Here is an 18,127-nt window from a genome sequence, read left to right on the forward strand (position 1 = left end):
TCCAATTCTGAGGCTCTCTAGCCACCAGTGTAACACAGAGCAGCCTCAAGACGGCTTTAACTTGCACTGGTTGCTAATAGCCCCCAAATGGCCATTCCACAGCACTGCAGTGCTACAGCCATGTTTCCTACAAAGCTGAAACTCCAACTGGCTCACTAAGTTGGCTTTCTATTTGGTTAGCGCTACTAGTATTCTGCAATGCAGAGAAGGTGGTTAAGGATTTAACCAATGGTCGTTAATTCCATGATCACATATTATTGCTCAAATAATATAAAATATTTTCAAGAACTATAGATACATACATCATACACTGTAATGTTTTTTAAACCTACTTAAACTATACTGTACAATAGCAATGTATCTTTATTGATGTCAACCTTTTATAAAAACTCTCTACTTTCTATGTTACATATTAAAAAAAGATCAAACCCTTGTTAGGGACACGTGAAGCTTCCCAAGCTGTGAACTAGAATGACTAATTTCCATTATTCTAATTTGCATACAGAAAACATACTAAGTTTTACTAGTACAGCTTATTATGTACTTTTCATATATAGGACTTTCACAGACTGCTACAAAACTGTGCTACAAAATACTACTAGAAAAATATTGTGTGATATTCTATTTTGGAAATAGTATGTGATCATATAATTAGAGACTATTGTAGTTGCAGGCACTTTAATATCACTTTTCCTGAGTTTTGAAAGCTTAATCATAGAGCTTTTACATTCTCTTAAAACAATTTTTTTAAAAGTTAATTTTCTATTTTTTTAAAAAAGAAATAAATAATGAAAAAATAACTAAAATAAGCTTTACTCTTCTACTGACTTGCAAATGATTGGCAACAATCTAGAACTCTTTAGCTAGAAAACAGACCACTTTGTGCCAGGATATTTGGAAAACTTCCAGAAGGGAAACCCTCTCCTGCACACTTTAGAAAGCCCCCAGCCCTTCTCCTATATGTTTTAGGAACTCTGAGAACCTTTTCAAGAAGTGGAGGGACTGACGCAAATGCTCCTATGGGCACATTGCCTTAAGTCCCACACACCTGCCAATTAAGCAGCTAAATTAACTGCACACTCCTGAATAGCATAGCCTCTTTTAGCAGTGTAAAGCATATTAAAAAATTACTCTAACTATATAACATGAAGTCTGCAGTCTTGTAATTTAGTCGAATCAAAAATATTTTTCACTAGAACAATTAAAGGCATTTTACTCGATGAGGGCTATTTCCATGCCAAATTTAAATGCATTATCCACAACCCTTTAGGTTTTAAATCTATTAAAAACAAAGCTGCAAAAATGTTTATTACAATGGAAAAAGCGTACTTTTCTACCACTCTACTTGTACTCAAAATTGAGTTGACCATTTTTGTTCAATCTACCAAAAAATTCTATCTTCAGGAAGAGACCAAGCATGGAAAATTTCAGCCCAAACAGTAAAAGGTTTGGGAAATTATGAGTGAATGAAAACAGGGAAGTTTTAAGGAAAGCTATTATGCAAACTTAACTATCACTGCAGCTGGCACTTATTATATTGTAGCCATCTAGAACAGTAGTTCTCAATCTCTCCAGACTATTGTACCCCTTTCAGGAGTCTGATTTGTCTTGTATACCCTTGTCTTGCATACTCCAAGTTTCACCTTTCCTAAAAACTACTTGCTTAAAAAAATCAACATAAGCATACAAAAGTGTCACAGCACACTGTTACTGAAACATTGCTTACTTTCTCATTTTAACCATAGAACTGTAAAAAACAATTGGAAAATAAATATTATACTTACATTTCTGTGTACAGTATATAGAGCAGTATAAACAAGTTATTTTCTGTATGAAATTTTAGTTTGTACTGACTTCACTAGTATTTTTTATGTTGCCTGCTGTAAAACTAGACAACTATCTAGATGAGTTGATCTACCCCTGGGAAACCTCTGCATAACCCCAAAAGTACATCTATTCCTGGTTGAGAACCACTGATCTAGAACAGAGAGATAACTAAGCAGCTCAACTTTTATTCTTGCAACTAACATATAGGTGCCAGTCTTGCACATTAACTTGAGTCCCCCAAAGAACTGCTAAAAAGCTGCAGGAGGAAAACTGACCTGAGAGGTGAGGGTGATGCTTGGCTGAGACTGCAGGAGGTTGGCTTGGCTTTGCTGAGGTAGTTGCGTTAAGAGATTCTGCGCTTGCAGGAGACCTGGAAAGAGATGGGGATGGTTTGGCAAATGGTTTCAGAAACTTTAGAACCTGGCTGAAATGAAGCACTTAAAGAAAAAAGAAAAAAAGATGAGAGGCTAACATCTTCAAAATCTTTAATTCTCAGTCCACAATTTCCCTGCATTCATCTAAAGTATAGGGAAATTCAGCATTACTTTGGCTGTGATACAGAGACACTAAGTGCTGACTGGGGCTGAGCTTATATTATATGTAGGAACTGTTTAAGCTAATGACAGTACTGTCATTTCAGCTTACTGCCTTGGAGGTGTGACTTTACTTCCCCTTTCTGGTTTGGTACTTAAGCAGCTAGTAGACAGTTATGGGTTGAACAGCCAAGTAAAAATAATTTGAAGCCATTGATGAAGGTGATTAAATGTTACAGTTTGCACAATACATTTCAGCTGTTGGAACATCCCTTTTCCCTCCCTTAAAAGAATTGAAGTGCCTTTAGCAGACTAAAGTAGTACAACACACAGGAGACACAGATACCCATTCCGTTACTGATATAAAACAGAAAGACTGAATCTTTAGGAAGAAGTAATTAGATATCAAATGTTAGATAAGGCACTGAACATTCTTTAAGTTGCACCACAAAAACTGAGGTTACTTAACTGTAACTGTAGGTTCTTCAAGATGTGTGGTCCCTATTTGTATTTCACAGGTGGGATATGCACGTGCACGGTGAACCTGCATTCAGAATATTTTGCAAGCCGTAACATTGGTCTGTGGATGAGCCTCTCCTCATGCTCCAAACCAAGGGCATAAAAGGTGGTGCGGGCCAACACCTCTCCTGTTTCCCAACATTACCACTGTTCAAATAATCTGCAGCAGAGGGGACAAAGAGTGGGTATTGGAATACAGATAGGGCCCACACATCTCTAAGAACCTCCAGTTACAGGTAAGTAACCTCCATTTCTTTTTTGAGTTATGGTCCCTATGTGTATTCCACATATGAGAGATTAACAAGCAGTAGTCAACAGGGGGTGGATGAGAGGACACAGAAGTGATTGCTGACTGTAGTACTACTGCCGCCACAGCTATATCCACAGCTGACGACTGGATCAGAGTGTCATCTTGTGAAGCTACGCAAAGAGCTTCAAATATCTGTCCTACACATCTCTAGGAGGGGTAAGTCTCTCAGCTATGCAATCAAAGTAGCTTGCCCTCTAGTGGAATGAACCCTCACCTCCTCAAGTGGGGTAGGGGAGATATGAGCTTGTTGGTAACAAAGGGTAATACAAATCAAAATCCATTTTGAAAGTCTCTGCGTTGATATAGCTTGACCCCTTGATTGCTCTGGAAACAAATAGTTTGTGTGTCTTTCTACCGTCCTTTATTCTTTGCAGATAACAGGCCAAAGCCCTTCACACATGTAGAGTATCCAGCTGCCTCCATCCGAGGCATGTGGTTTGGGAAAAATACTAATAAATGGATTACTTGACTCATATAAAACTTGGAAACTACTGTAGGAATGAATCTAGGGTGGAGTTGTAACAATACCTTTTCTTTATAGAATGTAGTATATGATGGGGCTGCCATGAGTGATCCCACCTCACTGACTCTTCTAGCTATTAGAAAGGTCACCTTCATGGACAGATGGGCCAGAGATCATGTGGCTGTGGCTCAAAAGGGGGGAGTGGCAATGAGCGATTGATAAAATAAAACAGATTCCACTGAGATGTGAATTTCACCAACGGTGTAAAGAACTGAGAATCCTGTTCAGAAATCTAGCTGTGACAGGATAAGTGAATATTGTACAGTTATCCACCGGAGGATGGAAAGTGATGATTGCTGCTATATGCACATGCAGAGAACTGAGTGCGAGACTCGAAGATTTAACGGTAAGTAGATACTCTAAGATGAGAGGGATCTTAGTGGATTCTGGAGACAAGTTGCACTGGTGGGTGCAAGAGGAGAAATGCTTCTGTTTTGCTGAGTAACAGCTCCTAGTAGACACTTTTCTGCTTTGGTCTGTATTGCACCCTTTTAGAACATGAGCATTCTATTTCTGATGCCCATCCAAATACTAGGCCTTGAGTTGCAGCAGTCCTTGACTAAGGTGCTTGAACCTGTCTTTGTGCTGTGTTAGAAGGTTCAGCAACGTGGGTGGATGAACTGAAAGCTTCAACAGATCCATAAACCAGAACTGCCTCAGCCAGTCGGACACAGTCAGGATGACTTAAGCGCTGCCTTGGTGGATCTTCAACATAACTTGTGGTATCAATGGGATCTCCCATTCCTGATTTGCACAAAAATGTCTGCTCAGGTGTCCGGTAGAGAATTCTGTATCTCTGATAAATATGCTGCTGACAGGTTTATAGGAACATAAGAACAGCCATACTGGGTCAGACCAATGGTCCATTTAGCCAAGTATCCTGTCTTCCAATATTGGCCAGTGCCAGGTGCTTCAGAGGGAATGAACAGAAAGGTAATCATCAAGTGATCTATTCTATTGCCCATTCCCAGCTTCTGGCAATCTTTTGGATCTGGTTCACCTTCCCCTTCCAAATATTCCAACAGGGTTGGCTGTGGGTGTCAGGGAAATGGCAAACAGGACTCCTGCACAAATCCTGGGTGTCTCAGGTAGGGCTCCCATGGTCATCAATATTGCACTAGAATCAATCAAATGGTGGAGAAGGACTCCATGGCATTCGGTACCACCTGTCTCTTGGCTAGTTGTATCTGATTGGAGGTTGCAACCCTGATCTTCCGGGGCTCGTCTCGTCTCAACTCTGCCCAATGATGCAGACTCCGATAGAGGCCTCAGACTCATTCGAAGAGAAAGCCAGATCCCTTATCTCTGGCAGAACCGAAAGTACTGATAGTTGCACCTCAAGGCTGGAATGGGAGAACGACACTGCCTTATAGGGATATTCTCTTCCTCTGGTGTATTGAGGAATAGAGACTGTCTTAATAGGAGCAGTAAACGCAGACAGAAAAGAGCAAAGTTGTCCTCTGGGGAGGATGCAGGTCTCTGACCACCCTGGGGTACAAGGAGAGTCCGCTGGCAGAGCTATCAGAACTGGAGCTTTCATGTCACTGTGGCAGTTGGTTCCCTCCAGGGCAGTATTGCTAGCATACCACACTGGCTTTAGAAATGAATGGAAGTACCAGGAGCTGTTTATCCCAAGCACTGGAGCAGATGTCGGAACCATTGGATTCATACCTTCACACACCACGTTCTCCTATTGAGATTTTCCTCAGGTCTAAGTCCTTGACACCAATATGCGCGGTCTCCTGACTCTGATGGGGTCGGGGAGGGATCCTCTTTTTGGAGCAATTTTAGATGAAGATGGCTTGTCCTTAGGTCTATGAAAGTGACCTTTGCTCTCATGTGAAGCCTTCTCCTTAGGTTTAACAGTCTGAGCCACCATTCTTGAACTTGTGTTCAGAGGAGCACTGCCAGCTTGGCAAGACTGACACACTGGATGGGATCGCTGGCCCGTATCTGATTGGGGCTTCATCACCTTCTCCATGAGGTGTTTTCTGAGTCTCAGTTCCTGACCCTAATGAACTCTGGGAGGAAAAGAGCAGCAGATGCTTCACTTTGCAGAAATATGAGCCTAAACCAGGCAGTAGAGGCAATGCTGATGTTTGTCACACACTGAAAATGAGCGAGGGCAGAAAACAGTTTTTGAACCCGGAACCCTGGGCATAATCCCAGACTTCTTAAGTGGCAAGGGGAATCCCCAGGTGGAGAAGAAAATGGGGAAAAAACCACTAAGTAGACCAGGGTGGCCAACCAGTCAGAGACGAAGAGCCAAAAAAACAAACAAACAAACAAAAAAAAAACTATAGATACCGCAAAGAGCCACATTTACCTTACCCTCTGCTGAAAATCTGCGCTGATCCGTCAATTTCGGCAGCAGCTTGTCAATTTCACTTTTCTCCTCCTCTCTTACCCTCCACCAAAAACTGGTGCTGATCCCTCAATTTCGGCAGCAGCTTGTCAATTTCACTTTGGCACCCCATACAATGCGCAGAGCAAAGAGCCACAAAGAGCTGCATGCAAAGAGCCGCATTTGTATGAGCAAAGAGCCACATGCAGCTCGCGAGCTGGCCACCCCTGATGTAGATTATATTATAAAAACTACTAACCCTACAACAACTATATGCAATATCTTATAGCAATGATGCAATAAAAAGAAAGAGCTGAGGATACTAAAGATTACAACTCAGACCATGGGGAGTTCAGAAAGAGGTGGAGAGGTGTTGGCCCAGACATCCCTTTATGTCTTCTGTTTGGAGCACAAGGAGAGCTATGGTACACGGGCAAGACAATGAAGAGTGCTTGCAAAAAATTCTGGACTCAGGCACATGGTGCGCATGTGTGCCCCACATGTGGAATACACATAGGGACCATCATTTGGAAGAAGGTAGATTTTACAGGGAACGGAACACATCTCGGAATCCACTATTATGGAAAAGATGGAAGCATTCAAAGAGCAGTCAACAGTGATGCAATTTATATTGGTTCCAAATCAACAATTAAAGCCAATGTTAAGCACTAAAAATGCCACTTCCAGCAATAAGGGGATCTATGAACATAGTGCAGCCATTCAAAAACAGACTTCCCTGTAGCTAAGTATTTGCATAGTCTCTGAAATCCTTCAGGAAATAAGATGAAAATCTTAGGTCCTTTAGTACTGAAAATCATGGAACCTACAGGAGACATTGTACATTAACAGACCAGAGGAAACTACCCAGAACATTTCAAGTATGAGGGCTGAACACATGAACACATGGCGCACATAAACACTTGGAGAGTTCCCCATATGTTTGATTTATTTTATTTTCTCTCAGGACACCCAAGAAAATACGATGCACTTCTCAAGTGAAAGGATTCGTGGTAAAATAACATATTTAATTTAGCACAAAGTCATGTCATTTCATGTAACAAAAAGTTTCAAGAGCTGAAGTCTCAATATTATCTTGCATCAATGTCATAACTTATTTCCCTATGTATTCACTTTTAAAAAATGTAAATGGAGGATTACATTTAACTTCTCAAATTTGAAAAGTAATATTTTTCTAAAACTGTATTGGGTGATGAAATCTTCTTTATCTATTCACCCACTAGGGACCTCTAGTCCCAAAAATGAGTGGTTGCTAATTTAAAAAGTTCACTCTACTTGTGCCTGATTCATTTTCAACCACAACTTTTAAAAAAAATGAAAATGTAACTGGAGAATGTTTAATTTGTTAATTAAAACTTCTAAGAAATAAAATACAGTGGTGCTGAAATGTTCAGGGTTGATATTCATGAAGAGCAAAGCCCTCTGCTTATGCACAGAAGAGGTACAGCATTGGCAGTAGTAATACAAACTTCTTCATAACACCTAGTCAATGTGCTTCATTGCACCCTGCACCTGAAGGACCATCGAAAGTAAGAGGGTGTTCAGTCTTCATGGCCTAATTTATCCTCTGAGCCTCTGTAGAGGCTGTCCAATTAGTTCTAATAGTGGTGGCGGTTTCTATGATGTGGACATCTGTATAAAATTTGACTGAAGGAATCCCAGTTACAATTATTAAATCAGTCAGCCAGCATGCAGTAATGGACTTTTCACTTTTACTGATCTGCAATGAATTCCAACTGGTAAAATAAAGATGAAAGGCTCAGACTGGCCTGGTAATGCCACTTGGCAAGATACTGATGATGGATAAGAATTAGATGTCCATGCTGATATCATCAGATTTCTCAACTGACTTTAACACAACTGATCATGAGAAAAGTTGGCAAAAAAAAATGTGAATATATTTGCTGAAAAATGCATTTTTCAGGGCATCAAAACTATTCACAAATTCAGGTCCAATTTGGCAAACAGTTTGATCGAAAAAAATTCTGAAGTTGAAATGTTTATTTTGACCATTTCAGAATGTTTTGTTTCAAAATGTAGCTAATTGAAAAACAAAACTAAGGTAACACACACCCCAAAACAACCTGAAATGAACCACTGAAAAAATTTAAATTTGGGTTGAATTAAATATTTCATTCAAACCCAAGATGTTTTTGATTTTTTTCAACTTCAGCAAGAAAAACTGAAAAAATCAGTTCTGGTTTAGAAAGAAACCAAGGTGGCTGATTCCTTCCCACCCAGACCAAATTTTTGGTTCGGCCCCAAAACAAACAAACAAAAAATAAATTATTCACTCCATCCTAATCATGAGGCCTTGACTCACCTGGTGCTTGTAGGAGGCAACTGTACTTGTCGTTAGTGACTGTGTTATTTTCTCTCAGAGAAATCCTGAAGATTAGTTTTTGGGCAAGATCTCTTCTGCTCTAAGGACATTCTACTGCAGGGTTCAAACAGAATTCCACTCTCTGCCTTATGTTGTTCTTATGTGCATATGTTAGAAGAGTTAGTGAGGAGGCATGAACTGAAGTGTTTTGAGCATAGCGAGCACATTTAAGCTTTATATATTCATTTTATTCAACCCAAAAAACATGACCAAGTACCTCTCAGTTTCTAGTTGAGATTGGAGAATGAATGAGAACAAGTTGGTTGAAGCTCATTCTGGATAAGTCTGAAGTAATAATGATAGGATGGGAGTAGTAACCAAAGAATATTATACTTGTCCCTTTGACTGAGGGTCTTTCAACCAGCTGTCATGAATTCATAATTTGGGGGTCTTGTTAGACTCCCTAGCCAGGAAACTGTAACTCTTCTCTTGGATATGGATCTCACTACCATCATCCAGTCTTTATCACATTGCGATTAGACTACTGCAACACATTCTGTATGGAGCTACACGTAAAAGCTATTCAAAACCTGAAGCTGAGCAGAAGGTGACATTGTACTTTTTAAGTGGAGCACCTTGCCATGAAAAGTAACTGTACCACCAGTACTGCAGGATGAGCACTAAATGACTGTTGATTTCTGGTGTTTAAAGTTCTGTCTTGACCTATAAAGACCAAATCAGACTAGGACATGCCTGCTTGTGAGACTGGCTTCTCTCTACACGATACTGCCCCACTCGCAATCAGCAGAGATGCAAGAGCTCAGCCCCTTTGACACTGGGGCTATGTCTTCACTGATGGTGGCAAATTCGCCGCCATCAGATCAACTTATCTGGATCAACTGAGCGGTCAGTGAAGACCCGCTCAGTTGATCCAGAAATCAATGTATTAAGACCACCTCCTCAAGTGGCGCAACACATTGAAGACGGAGCGCAGAACAGAAGTACAGAAGTCAACAGGAGCTACGCACGTTTTTTGCGCAGTTTGCGTAACTCCGGTTGACTGCTGCCGAATCTCCGAGGTAAGCGTAGACAAGCCCTAAGAGTGAGCTGCTAGCAGGGCATTCTCCTTGAGGGCATTTCAGCATGGAAATTCACTCGCCACTTTGGTCTGAAATAGCGTACATTTAGTGATCTTCAGGGCACACTGCAAAGTCCATTTGTTTGAGAAGGCATTCTGGGAGGGCTTAAAGTGTGTGATGTGCTGGGCTTTCTGGGAGCAGTTGTGTAGATGTTTTGCTTTTTATGTCTGGCAGCTCATCTGCTACTATTTTTGTTTTTGTTGCAATTTACATTTTAAAGCATTTGTAAGGGTCTAGAGCCTTATGTCATCTGTTGAAACCAAAATAAATAAAATGTTTGTCAAGCATTCAGATTCTCTGATGGATTACATTTAATTATGTATAAAATATTACTACTAATAGAATATTCTGGAAATTTCAGGAAATTAAGGGTTATTTTAAATTTATTTGTTGATGGTTTGTCTATTGGATCCACATGAGTTTTCAATCAGCTAATTTGACTATGATTTATTTCACCTTTTAGGAGTAACGTATGTACAAAACACACCATTTATGTAATTAATGTGATTTTGTGTATTAACTTTTCTGTAGCATTAGGTAGTTTACAAGTAGGAAAAAATCTTCCTAGGAGAAGAGCAATTTAAGATTTTTTAATGACACATTAGGCTCTTCACTTAAAAATAAATACTCTAACTCTGACAAGATTAGAAACACAAACCATTTGTGATTAGTTCTTGCCTCAGATGTTAAGAGTATGATAGTGTGATTGCCATTAGAGCAGCAATACCCATCATAATACATATGGTATTCTAATAGAATGAATGTGCCTGGGAAGGTAAGGGTGTTTGAGACATCCGTCTTACTTTTCATTTTAAAGAATTAAAACCAATTTAGCTACCTCAGCTCACAAAGTTTCCTGGAACAGTTAATGACCAGTGGGAATTAATAGCCCAAGGCAAAAACTCTCCCTGCCAGCCAGCAACCCCCAAGGAATGATCTGAGACTCTGTTGTTACTGTCTAAAATGAACTCAGGAAATTTGAAGTAATTCTAGTGTAGACTTTCATAGAGTAATTTTTTAAAAAATGGCCCAAATGTGTAATACAAAATTCACATATCTAACTGATCTCATAACAGAGGGATATTTTCTATCTAAAAAGGAGAAACTCCTCTCCCCCTTCCTCCGTAAAGCCATTTATCTTCTAGTGGTCATACCCCAGAGGTTAGCTTTGACGACAGCATTGTTAGATTGATTCACAACAAGATTAATTGAGAAATATGTGGAGAAGAAAGGGTTAATGTAGTACACTTTATACATAAAACACTTATCTGAAGCATCTCTGCTGAGAGTAGTTGCTCTTTCAAGGGGAAGAGGGTTGAAGACAGTGGTGGTCTTTGCTATAACTAAGTCCTATTACATTAAAGTATTTCAAGATTAGGACCAGGTCCTTGAACAACCATATCTGAAACTGTCTTGAGAGCCAGTGCAGAGGAGCAGAATACTGATCTGACGTGTTCCCACCAATCTGCTCCCCTGAGATGACAAACTATGACATGCTGCACCATTTCCAGTTTACAAGTGTCAGACTCAGGCAGAATGTGTTGCAGCAGTCCAGCCCAAAAACTGCTTTCTGATGGATAGAGCCCTGTGCCGATACAAAAATTTGGATCCTCATCCGATCTGCAAAGATGGTAAACAATACAACCACATCCACGGATGCAGATATCCGCATAGTTGCAGGGCTCTACTGATGGGAGACTTAAATACAATGTGAAGGGTGAAGTTACATTGCCAGTCTAAGATGAAAGGCAGCATTTTTAGCCACTGATACTCCTGAATGCCTAGAAGCAGTGAGAATTCCAAGAGGACTTCAACACTAAGCACCTCTTGGAAGACTTGAGGGCAGGGCAATAAACAAAGCACGTTAGAAACTGGATTTTTTTGTTTAAATCAGATATTTTTATTTAAATTAAATACAGATTTTTTAAAAATAAACCTATTTAAAATTGATTTTGAAATTATGACAGCCTATGTTAAGACCTAAACTTAATGTATTACCTTATTTAAATAAAATTTTAAGCAGTACATCTTTGCTGACAAATTTTCAAGAAAGTCAAACAACTGAACTGGTAGAAATCACTGGTTTCTTCTTGTTGTGTCCTCATACTGCTTCCTGCCACATCTGTTCACATGTGATTGCCCAAATCACTGCACTTCAACATGTCGCTGGAATAGGAGTCATGCTCAAGCAGCTGGCCTTGCATGAGATGCTTCATATTTTGAGGATCTCTGCTGCAATCACAGGTACTTGGGCTAGTGATGTAGCCCCACCTGATCATCATGTCTCTAGACCAGCCAATGCCACTGAAGAATTGATTAAAGCAATGCCATGTAGTCCAGGGTTGATCTGCACTGAGTGGTAGGTGCTCAGCTGGTGGGAGTCAGAGTGCATAAGATACAGGGTCACTCTCTACTCATTTGCCATAATTGTTCTCTGTCTGTGTGGGTGACAATGTTCGGGATTTAATGGTGGCAAGAAAACCTTGCCAAGACTTCAGTCAACTCAGTGTCATACCATATAGTGGATGTCTTGGACCTGTGCATTATCTTGTGAGCTCTACGCTAGTAGCAACTTCCTGGCATATAGCAGGAGGAGCAACACCTATGAGGATGTAGAGGCTGTTGATGTGAATAGGCTTAAGGCATCCTGTAATACAGCAGCAGGCTGTGTCAAGTAGAGGGTCTAGCTTCTTTGCGTGTGGGGATCATGCCCACACTGCAAAGGCATATTCAGCAGAGAAGCAGCAAAGCAGCAGTACTGTTGACTGGAGAGTAGAGAAGTCTGCACCTCACTTTTAAGTAAACATCTTGCTGAGAATATTGTTTTGTATGCTAACCTTGACTTCATTTTTCTCGATGCAGGCTCTAACGAAGAGTGTGTGGTCAAGAATAACACCAGATATTCAGGACTTATGGAATGAGTAAGTTTCATATCAAGCGAGCTGATGTTGAGTTCACATTTGGCCTCTCACTTTTTAAGATAGAATGCACTAACTTGCATCTTAGTCACTGTATAAACACCTAGAACTACAGTTAGTTGAAGCACTAAGTCAGCTTTTGCTAGCAGTAGCCTCTTCTGAGGGAACAGAGACTATTTTCTTTATTTCAATTTATTCAACTAGTTCAGTTCAATGACTAGTTCATACAGGCAGCTGGAAAAGTAGAAAAGCTTGTTTTCCTCTTTCAACTTACGAATAAAAAAGTAGGTGCAAGAGGATGAGATCTACTAGTTCTAAAATTTTGAAGACATGGTGACCTGAAATAATTAGTTGAACTCCCTAACTACAAAAAATAGTCTTGTTTAATAAACCAATTAGTTTTAAATGCAAATCAGGTTTTGATGAACTCATACTTTTTCCTTATGCTTCCAGCACATAAGGTAGTTTTATTTAATAAAAGCCAAATTTTAAAATGCCATTTGTGTGTATTTTAAATTGAATTTGAATTTCCATCTAAATAGAGCTTGACACAAATCACAAGTAAAAAATTAATCTAGTAAATAAATTATCATTTTCTAACATAACAAACAATGTAAAAATTAAGAATCTGAATACAGGTTAATTAAGCTATATAATTGCTATAGCATATCCTCTTGGTTAGCACAAAGAAGCACTACATTTAGTGTAAAGGCTGTATTTAAAACCAATATGTTTTAATGGTTATGGATCAAATGAGAAATCAATCTTTCGAGGAAAAAAACTAAAAAGTACAAATGCAAAACAAGACTAAAACTCATGCTTTCAATTAAGATTTCTCACTTGTTGATTTAAATCATGACTGAAGCTGATTATTTTAAATTGCTCTAATTTAAATCATTCCACTCTGCTTGAAGATAGGTGCCTTCAGCGATAGGAGAGGTCACAATTTAAGCAATTTCTTCCAAGTGCTTCCTCTTTCCATTTAACAACTCTTTCATCTTACTTGTAATGAGCTTGAGCCACTACTTTTCATGCAGCTTCCCACTTCATTCAGATGCTGGTTCAGCAAATAAAAAGCATTAAGAGTTTGGTAAGATGAAAAATCTGGGTATTCTCATCTGTGTATTGCTGGCACTGAAGTCTACAGCTTTTATTAACTTTCAGCAGACTCACATATATATTAATAGTAAAATAAGAAGACTGAACCCCATGGGACTCAGCAGGTTCAGGCTCTCAGAAGGGTAGCTGTCCATCATAACTCTGATATATCTAAGCAAAAGGAACAGAGACAGCTTAAAATGCTTTCATCCATTCCTGTCATGTTCTATAGAACTTCATGTAACAATGGCATGTAGCCGACCTGCGACTGCTAGCAACAAATATCTCCAATGGCCAGTGAAGGGACACAAGATGGGGAGGGTTCTGAGTTACTACAGAGAATTCTTTCCCCAGGTGTCTGGCTGGTTGGACTTGTCCACATGTTCAGGGTCTAACTGATCGCCATATCTGGAGTCAGGAAGGAATTTTCCCTTCGATCAGATTGGCAGAGACCTGGGGTATTTTTTGCTTTCCTCTGCAGCATGGTGGCACAGGTAAATGGTGGATTCTCTGAAAGTTGAAGTCTTTAAACCATGATTTTGAGGACTTCAGTAACTCAGCCAGAGGTTAGGGGTCTATTACAGGAGTAGGTGGGTGAGGTTCTATGGCCTGCAATGTGCAGGTCAGACTAGATATCATGATGGTCCCTTCTGACCTTAAAGTTTATGAGTCTAATTCTGATGGTATTGAAGGTCACTGATTTATACAGAAGTATGAGTGTCACGCTGGCTGGATTGGGGGGAGGGGCATTTATTATATTATTTAACATCAATATGTCAAAATCATAATTCATACGAGATATGCCATGACAGATACTGTTAGAAAGGCTATAATGCACTAAGTAAGATGATAATGTTTATGTTCATGTGTTATATGTGTAATGGAAGTTATGGATATGTTTGATATATCTGTATTTCAAATTGTGCTGTGTCTGGGACACACCCCAGACAGGATGGCTGCAGCGATAGTGTGCTTAATGGCCCATTAAGAAATTCACAGGTTCAAGGGGCCCAGGAGGAGAAGCCAGGGCTTACTCATGTGACTCTGGACTCCGTTTTGGTTCCTGCAAAATTCCACAAGCAGCATGGCACAGACCAAAGGACATACAAGGCAGCTCCCTGGGATCCATTTTATCTTCAGTCACCAGTCTTTAGTCTGTCTTTCAGTCATCACCTACCTCTGGGTCAACTCATCTATTGAACCTGTGAAACGAAGGACTGAGACCCATCCAGGTAATGGATGCATACCAGAGGGACTATACAAGCCTGCAAACTCCACAGTTCTTCTAGAAACCTGATATATATGGACTTTCAAATAATATGTATGTATCTGATTGCTTTAATCCTTTAACATTTCTCTTATAGTTTGTTTCTTTCTTTTTATAATAAACCTTTAGTTTTATTTACTAAAGGATTGGCTGGCAGTGTGGTATTTTGGGTAAGATCTAAACTTATATTGATCTGGTACTGTGGCTGACACTTTGGGGTCAGGAGAAACCTTTCTGATAAAGAGCATAGAGTTTAAATAATTGGTCTCTTTATTGGACCAAGGGGCTGACTGGGAGCCGGAGACTGAAATGCAGTGAAGGGGGCTGTGTATATCTTTATTTTGGCTTTTTGATAACTAGTGTGGGGAATCAGAAGCACTGTTTGTGGTTGGTTGGGAAGTCTGACTTCAATGTCACCCACCAGTGCTGGGAGAATTTGCTCTCCTTTTGCAGCCTGCCCTGACCTTGGCATTTACAGGTGGCTACCCTAGGCATGGACGGGTCACAATGGTCATGGATGAATGTCTGACCTCTATCCATTGTCTCTATCCATTTGACTGCTATCCATTGTCCTAAAGAAAATTTTTCAGAGCTAAAAGTGAAGTCTTTGTACTACTTTCAGGGCTATAAAACAATTGGAAAGGGTCTAGAATATTGAAAGAGGATGTTACTGGAGCTGGCCTGCAGAGAGATTAGCAGCTGGGAGATAACGAATATCATCTTTGGCAATAACTGATTGCCGGCTATCATGCATTTAAAGGCTTACCAATTGCCTGTCCCAGATATTAAAGCCATGCTTTATTACCATAGTATGCAAGTTTTGTCCAAAGGCAATTAGTCTTCTATCTGGTGTTGATTTCTCTATGCCTTGAGAATCTTTCCTTGCTGGATTAGATTAAACTCCATTATATGAAAGACAGCATAATTTCCCTCTTCTGCGCAGACTATTACTGCAAACCCAGAAAGACTTTTTCATGCAATCAAATCTTTTCTGTATAAAAGCCAATCAAAGCTCATCACAATGAGAGATACAATTTTATTATTTTTTAAGAGAATTTTAATGATAGCAAAAGGTAGCACACTGCTACTTCCAGAGATGGATGTCTTCTATTACTAACAGAAGACACACAGAATGTGCAAAAATTGTGCAAAATACCACCACACTGGGCTACCAATGTGCTTTAACAAAGATCTGGATAAATAATCGCGATGGATGAAAGAATTCCAAATTTCCATTAAATTTTTGGCTCCTCTACTGAGAATGTATACAACTATGCCTATTATGATTCACCTGTATATTAGAGGAAAAAAAACCACCAACTTGTTTCATATAAACCACTCAATTAACAGCAATCAGACAGAAATTGATCTGTTGATAAAACTAGATATATAGTGATAATTTTATATAGAAAATTTATCATCTGCTACATGTTGGGGAAAGCTGGAAAAATTCAAATCCTAAACAAATTAGAATGAATGTTTGGAATCTAGATCTAAAAACTTAAATAGAAAACAGGGTTACTTACCAGTAACTTGTTCTTCAAGATGTGTTGCTCATATCCATTCCAATATAGGTGAGTGCACGCCACCATGCACAGGTTCCCGGAACTTTTTTCCCCTTAGCAGACCACGTAGGGTCGGCTCTGGTGCCCCCTGGAGTGCCGCGCTCATGCCGCGGTATATGAAGCACCGCCGACCGTATGGCCCCTCAGTCCCTTCTTTCTGCCAACTCCGACAGTGGGGACGGAGAGTGGGTGTGGAATGGATATGAGCAACACATCTCGAAGAACAACAGTTACTGGTAAGTAACCCTGTTTTCTACTTCGAGTGATTGCTCATATACATTCCAATATAGGTGACTAAAAAGCAATACCTTGTAGATGGATAGGAGTTACCGGTGAGCTGCCCTCAGCACAGCTCTGCCGAATCCCACATCCTCTCTTGCCTGCTGCACGATGGCGTAGTGGGACCGATGACCAGTTGGCGGCTTTGCAGATGTCCTGCAGGGGCACCCTCTCCACGAAGGCCACAGATGAGGCCTGAGCTCTGGTTGAGTGCACTGTGATGTCCCCTGGGAGTGGCACATTCGCCTGCTCATAGCAGCACTTGATGAAGGAGGTTATCCACGCGGAGATGCGCAGGGTAGAGAAAGGTGATCCTTTCATCCGGTCCGCCACTGCGACGAAGAGCTGCGTCGACTTCCGGAACAACTTCATCCTGTCGATGTAGTAGGCCAGTGCTTGCCTCACATCCAGCGAGTGCAATCTCTGCTCCTCCTCCGAACCGTGTGGTTTGGGAAAAAACACGGGGAGGAAGATATCTTGGTTATAATGAAACTGGGAGACCACCTTGGGCAGGAAGGCTGGTTGGGGTCTCAACCAAACCTTATCCTTATAACACAGGGTGTAGGGGGTCTCCGAGGTCAAAATTCTAATCTCAGAGACCCTCCTAGCCGAGGTAATGGCCACCAGGAAGGCTACCTTTCATGAGAGGACAAGCAGAGGGCATGTAGCCATGGGTTCAAAGAGGGGGCCCGTAAGTCTGGAGAGGACCAGGTTGAGATCCCAGGGAGGCACTGGGTCACGGACCTGTGGATAGAGCCTCTCCACTGCCTTGAGGAACCTGACAGACATGGGGTGGAAGAAAAGGGATCTCCCCTCTAGCGGCTGATGGAAAGCCAAGATGGCTGCCAGGTGGACCTTCAGGGAGGCTAGTGCCAGACATTGGAGTTTTAGCTGGAGCAGGTACTCCAGGATCGCCTGGATAGGAGAGAGGCTTGGCAAGATTCCCCGGGACTCCGCCCAGCAGGTAAACCGCCTCCACTTAGCCCAGTACACGACATGTTCAAGGTTTTCTGCTGCCCAGCAGAATTTGTTGGACCTGCGCCTAGCAGGCTCTCTCCCCCTCCGCCAACCACAGAACCTCCAGGCCATGAGGTGTAGGGAGTCCAGGTCCGGGTGGAGCAGGCGATCATGGTCCTGGGAAAGCAGGTCGTGTCGTCTCGGGAGCTCCACTGGTGGGGCGACTGACAGGTCCATCAGCATGGAGAACCAGTGCTGTCTCGGCCACGCTGGGGCGATGAGTATCATGTCTGCCCTGTCCCTCTTGATTTTCAAGAGGACGTTGGGCAGGAGTGGAATAGGGGGGAATGCGTACATGAGGGTTCCCTTCCACTCGATGAGGAACGCGTGGGATATAGAGTCCGGCTTGCGACCCCGGAGCACGCAAAAACTCAGGCACTTCTTGTTCCAGGACGACTCGAACAGTTCCAGTTGGGGAATATCCCACTTGTGGAAGATGGAAGTCAC

At 41.1% G+C, this 18,127-nt stretch overlaps 1 protein-coding gene across 3 annotated transcripts in view; it reads right to left on the reverse strand.

Moving 5' to 3' along the window:
• The window catches only part of POU2F1 (POU class 2 homeobox 1), a 186,410-nt gene that overhangs the window by 33,669 nt on the left and 134,614 nt on the right, over nucleotides 1-18,127 (reverse strand). For all 3 annotated transcript variants that reach the window (XM_067546284.1, XM_067546285.1, XM_067546283.1), the window contains one exon: nucleotides 2,103-2,197. In XM_067546284.1, the coding sequence (XP_067402385.1) occupies nucleotides 2,103-2,197 (95 nt within the window). The remainder of the gene's footprint in view (nucleotides 1-2,102; nucleotides 2,198-18,127) is intronic.

The sequence above is a fragment of the Emydura macquarii genome, unplaced genomic scaffold (assembly GCF_026122565.2).
Source record: "Emydura macquarii macquarii isolate MOO-44397 ecotype Brisbane River unplaced genomic scaffold, CSIRO-AGI_Emac_v2 contig_1119, whole genome shotgun sequence".
Taxonomy (NCBI): domain Eukaryota; kingdom Metazoa; phylum Chordata; order Testudines; family Chelidae; genus Emydura; species Emydura macquarii.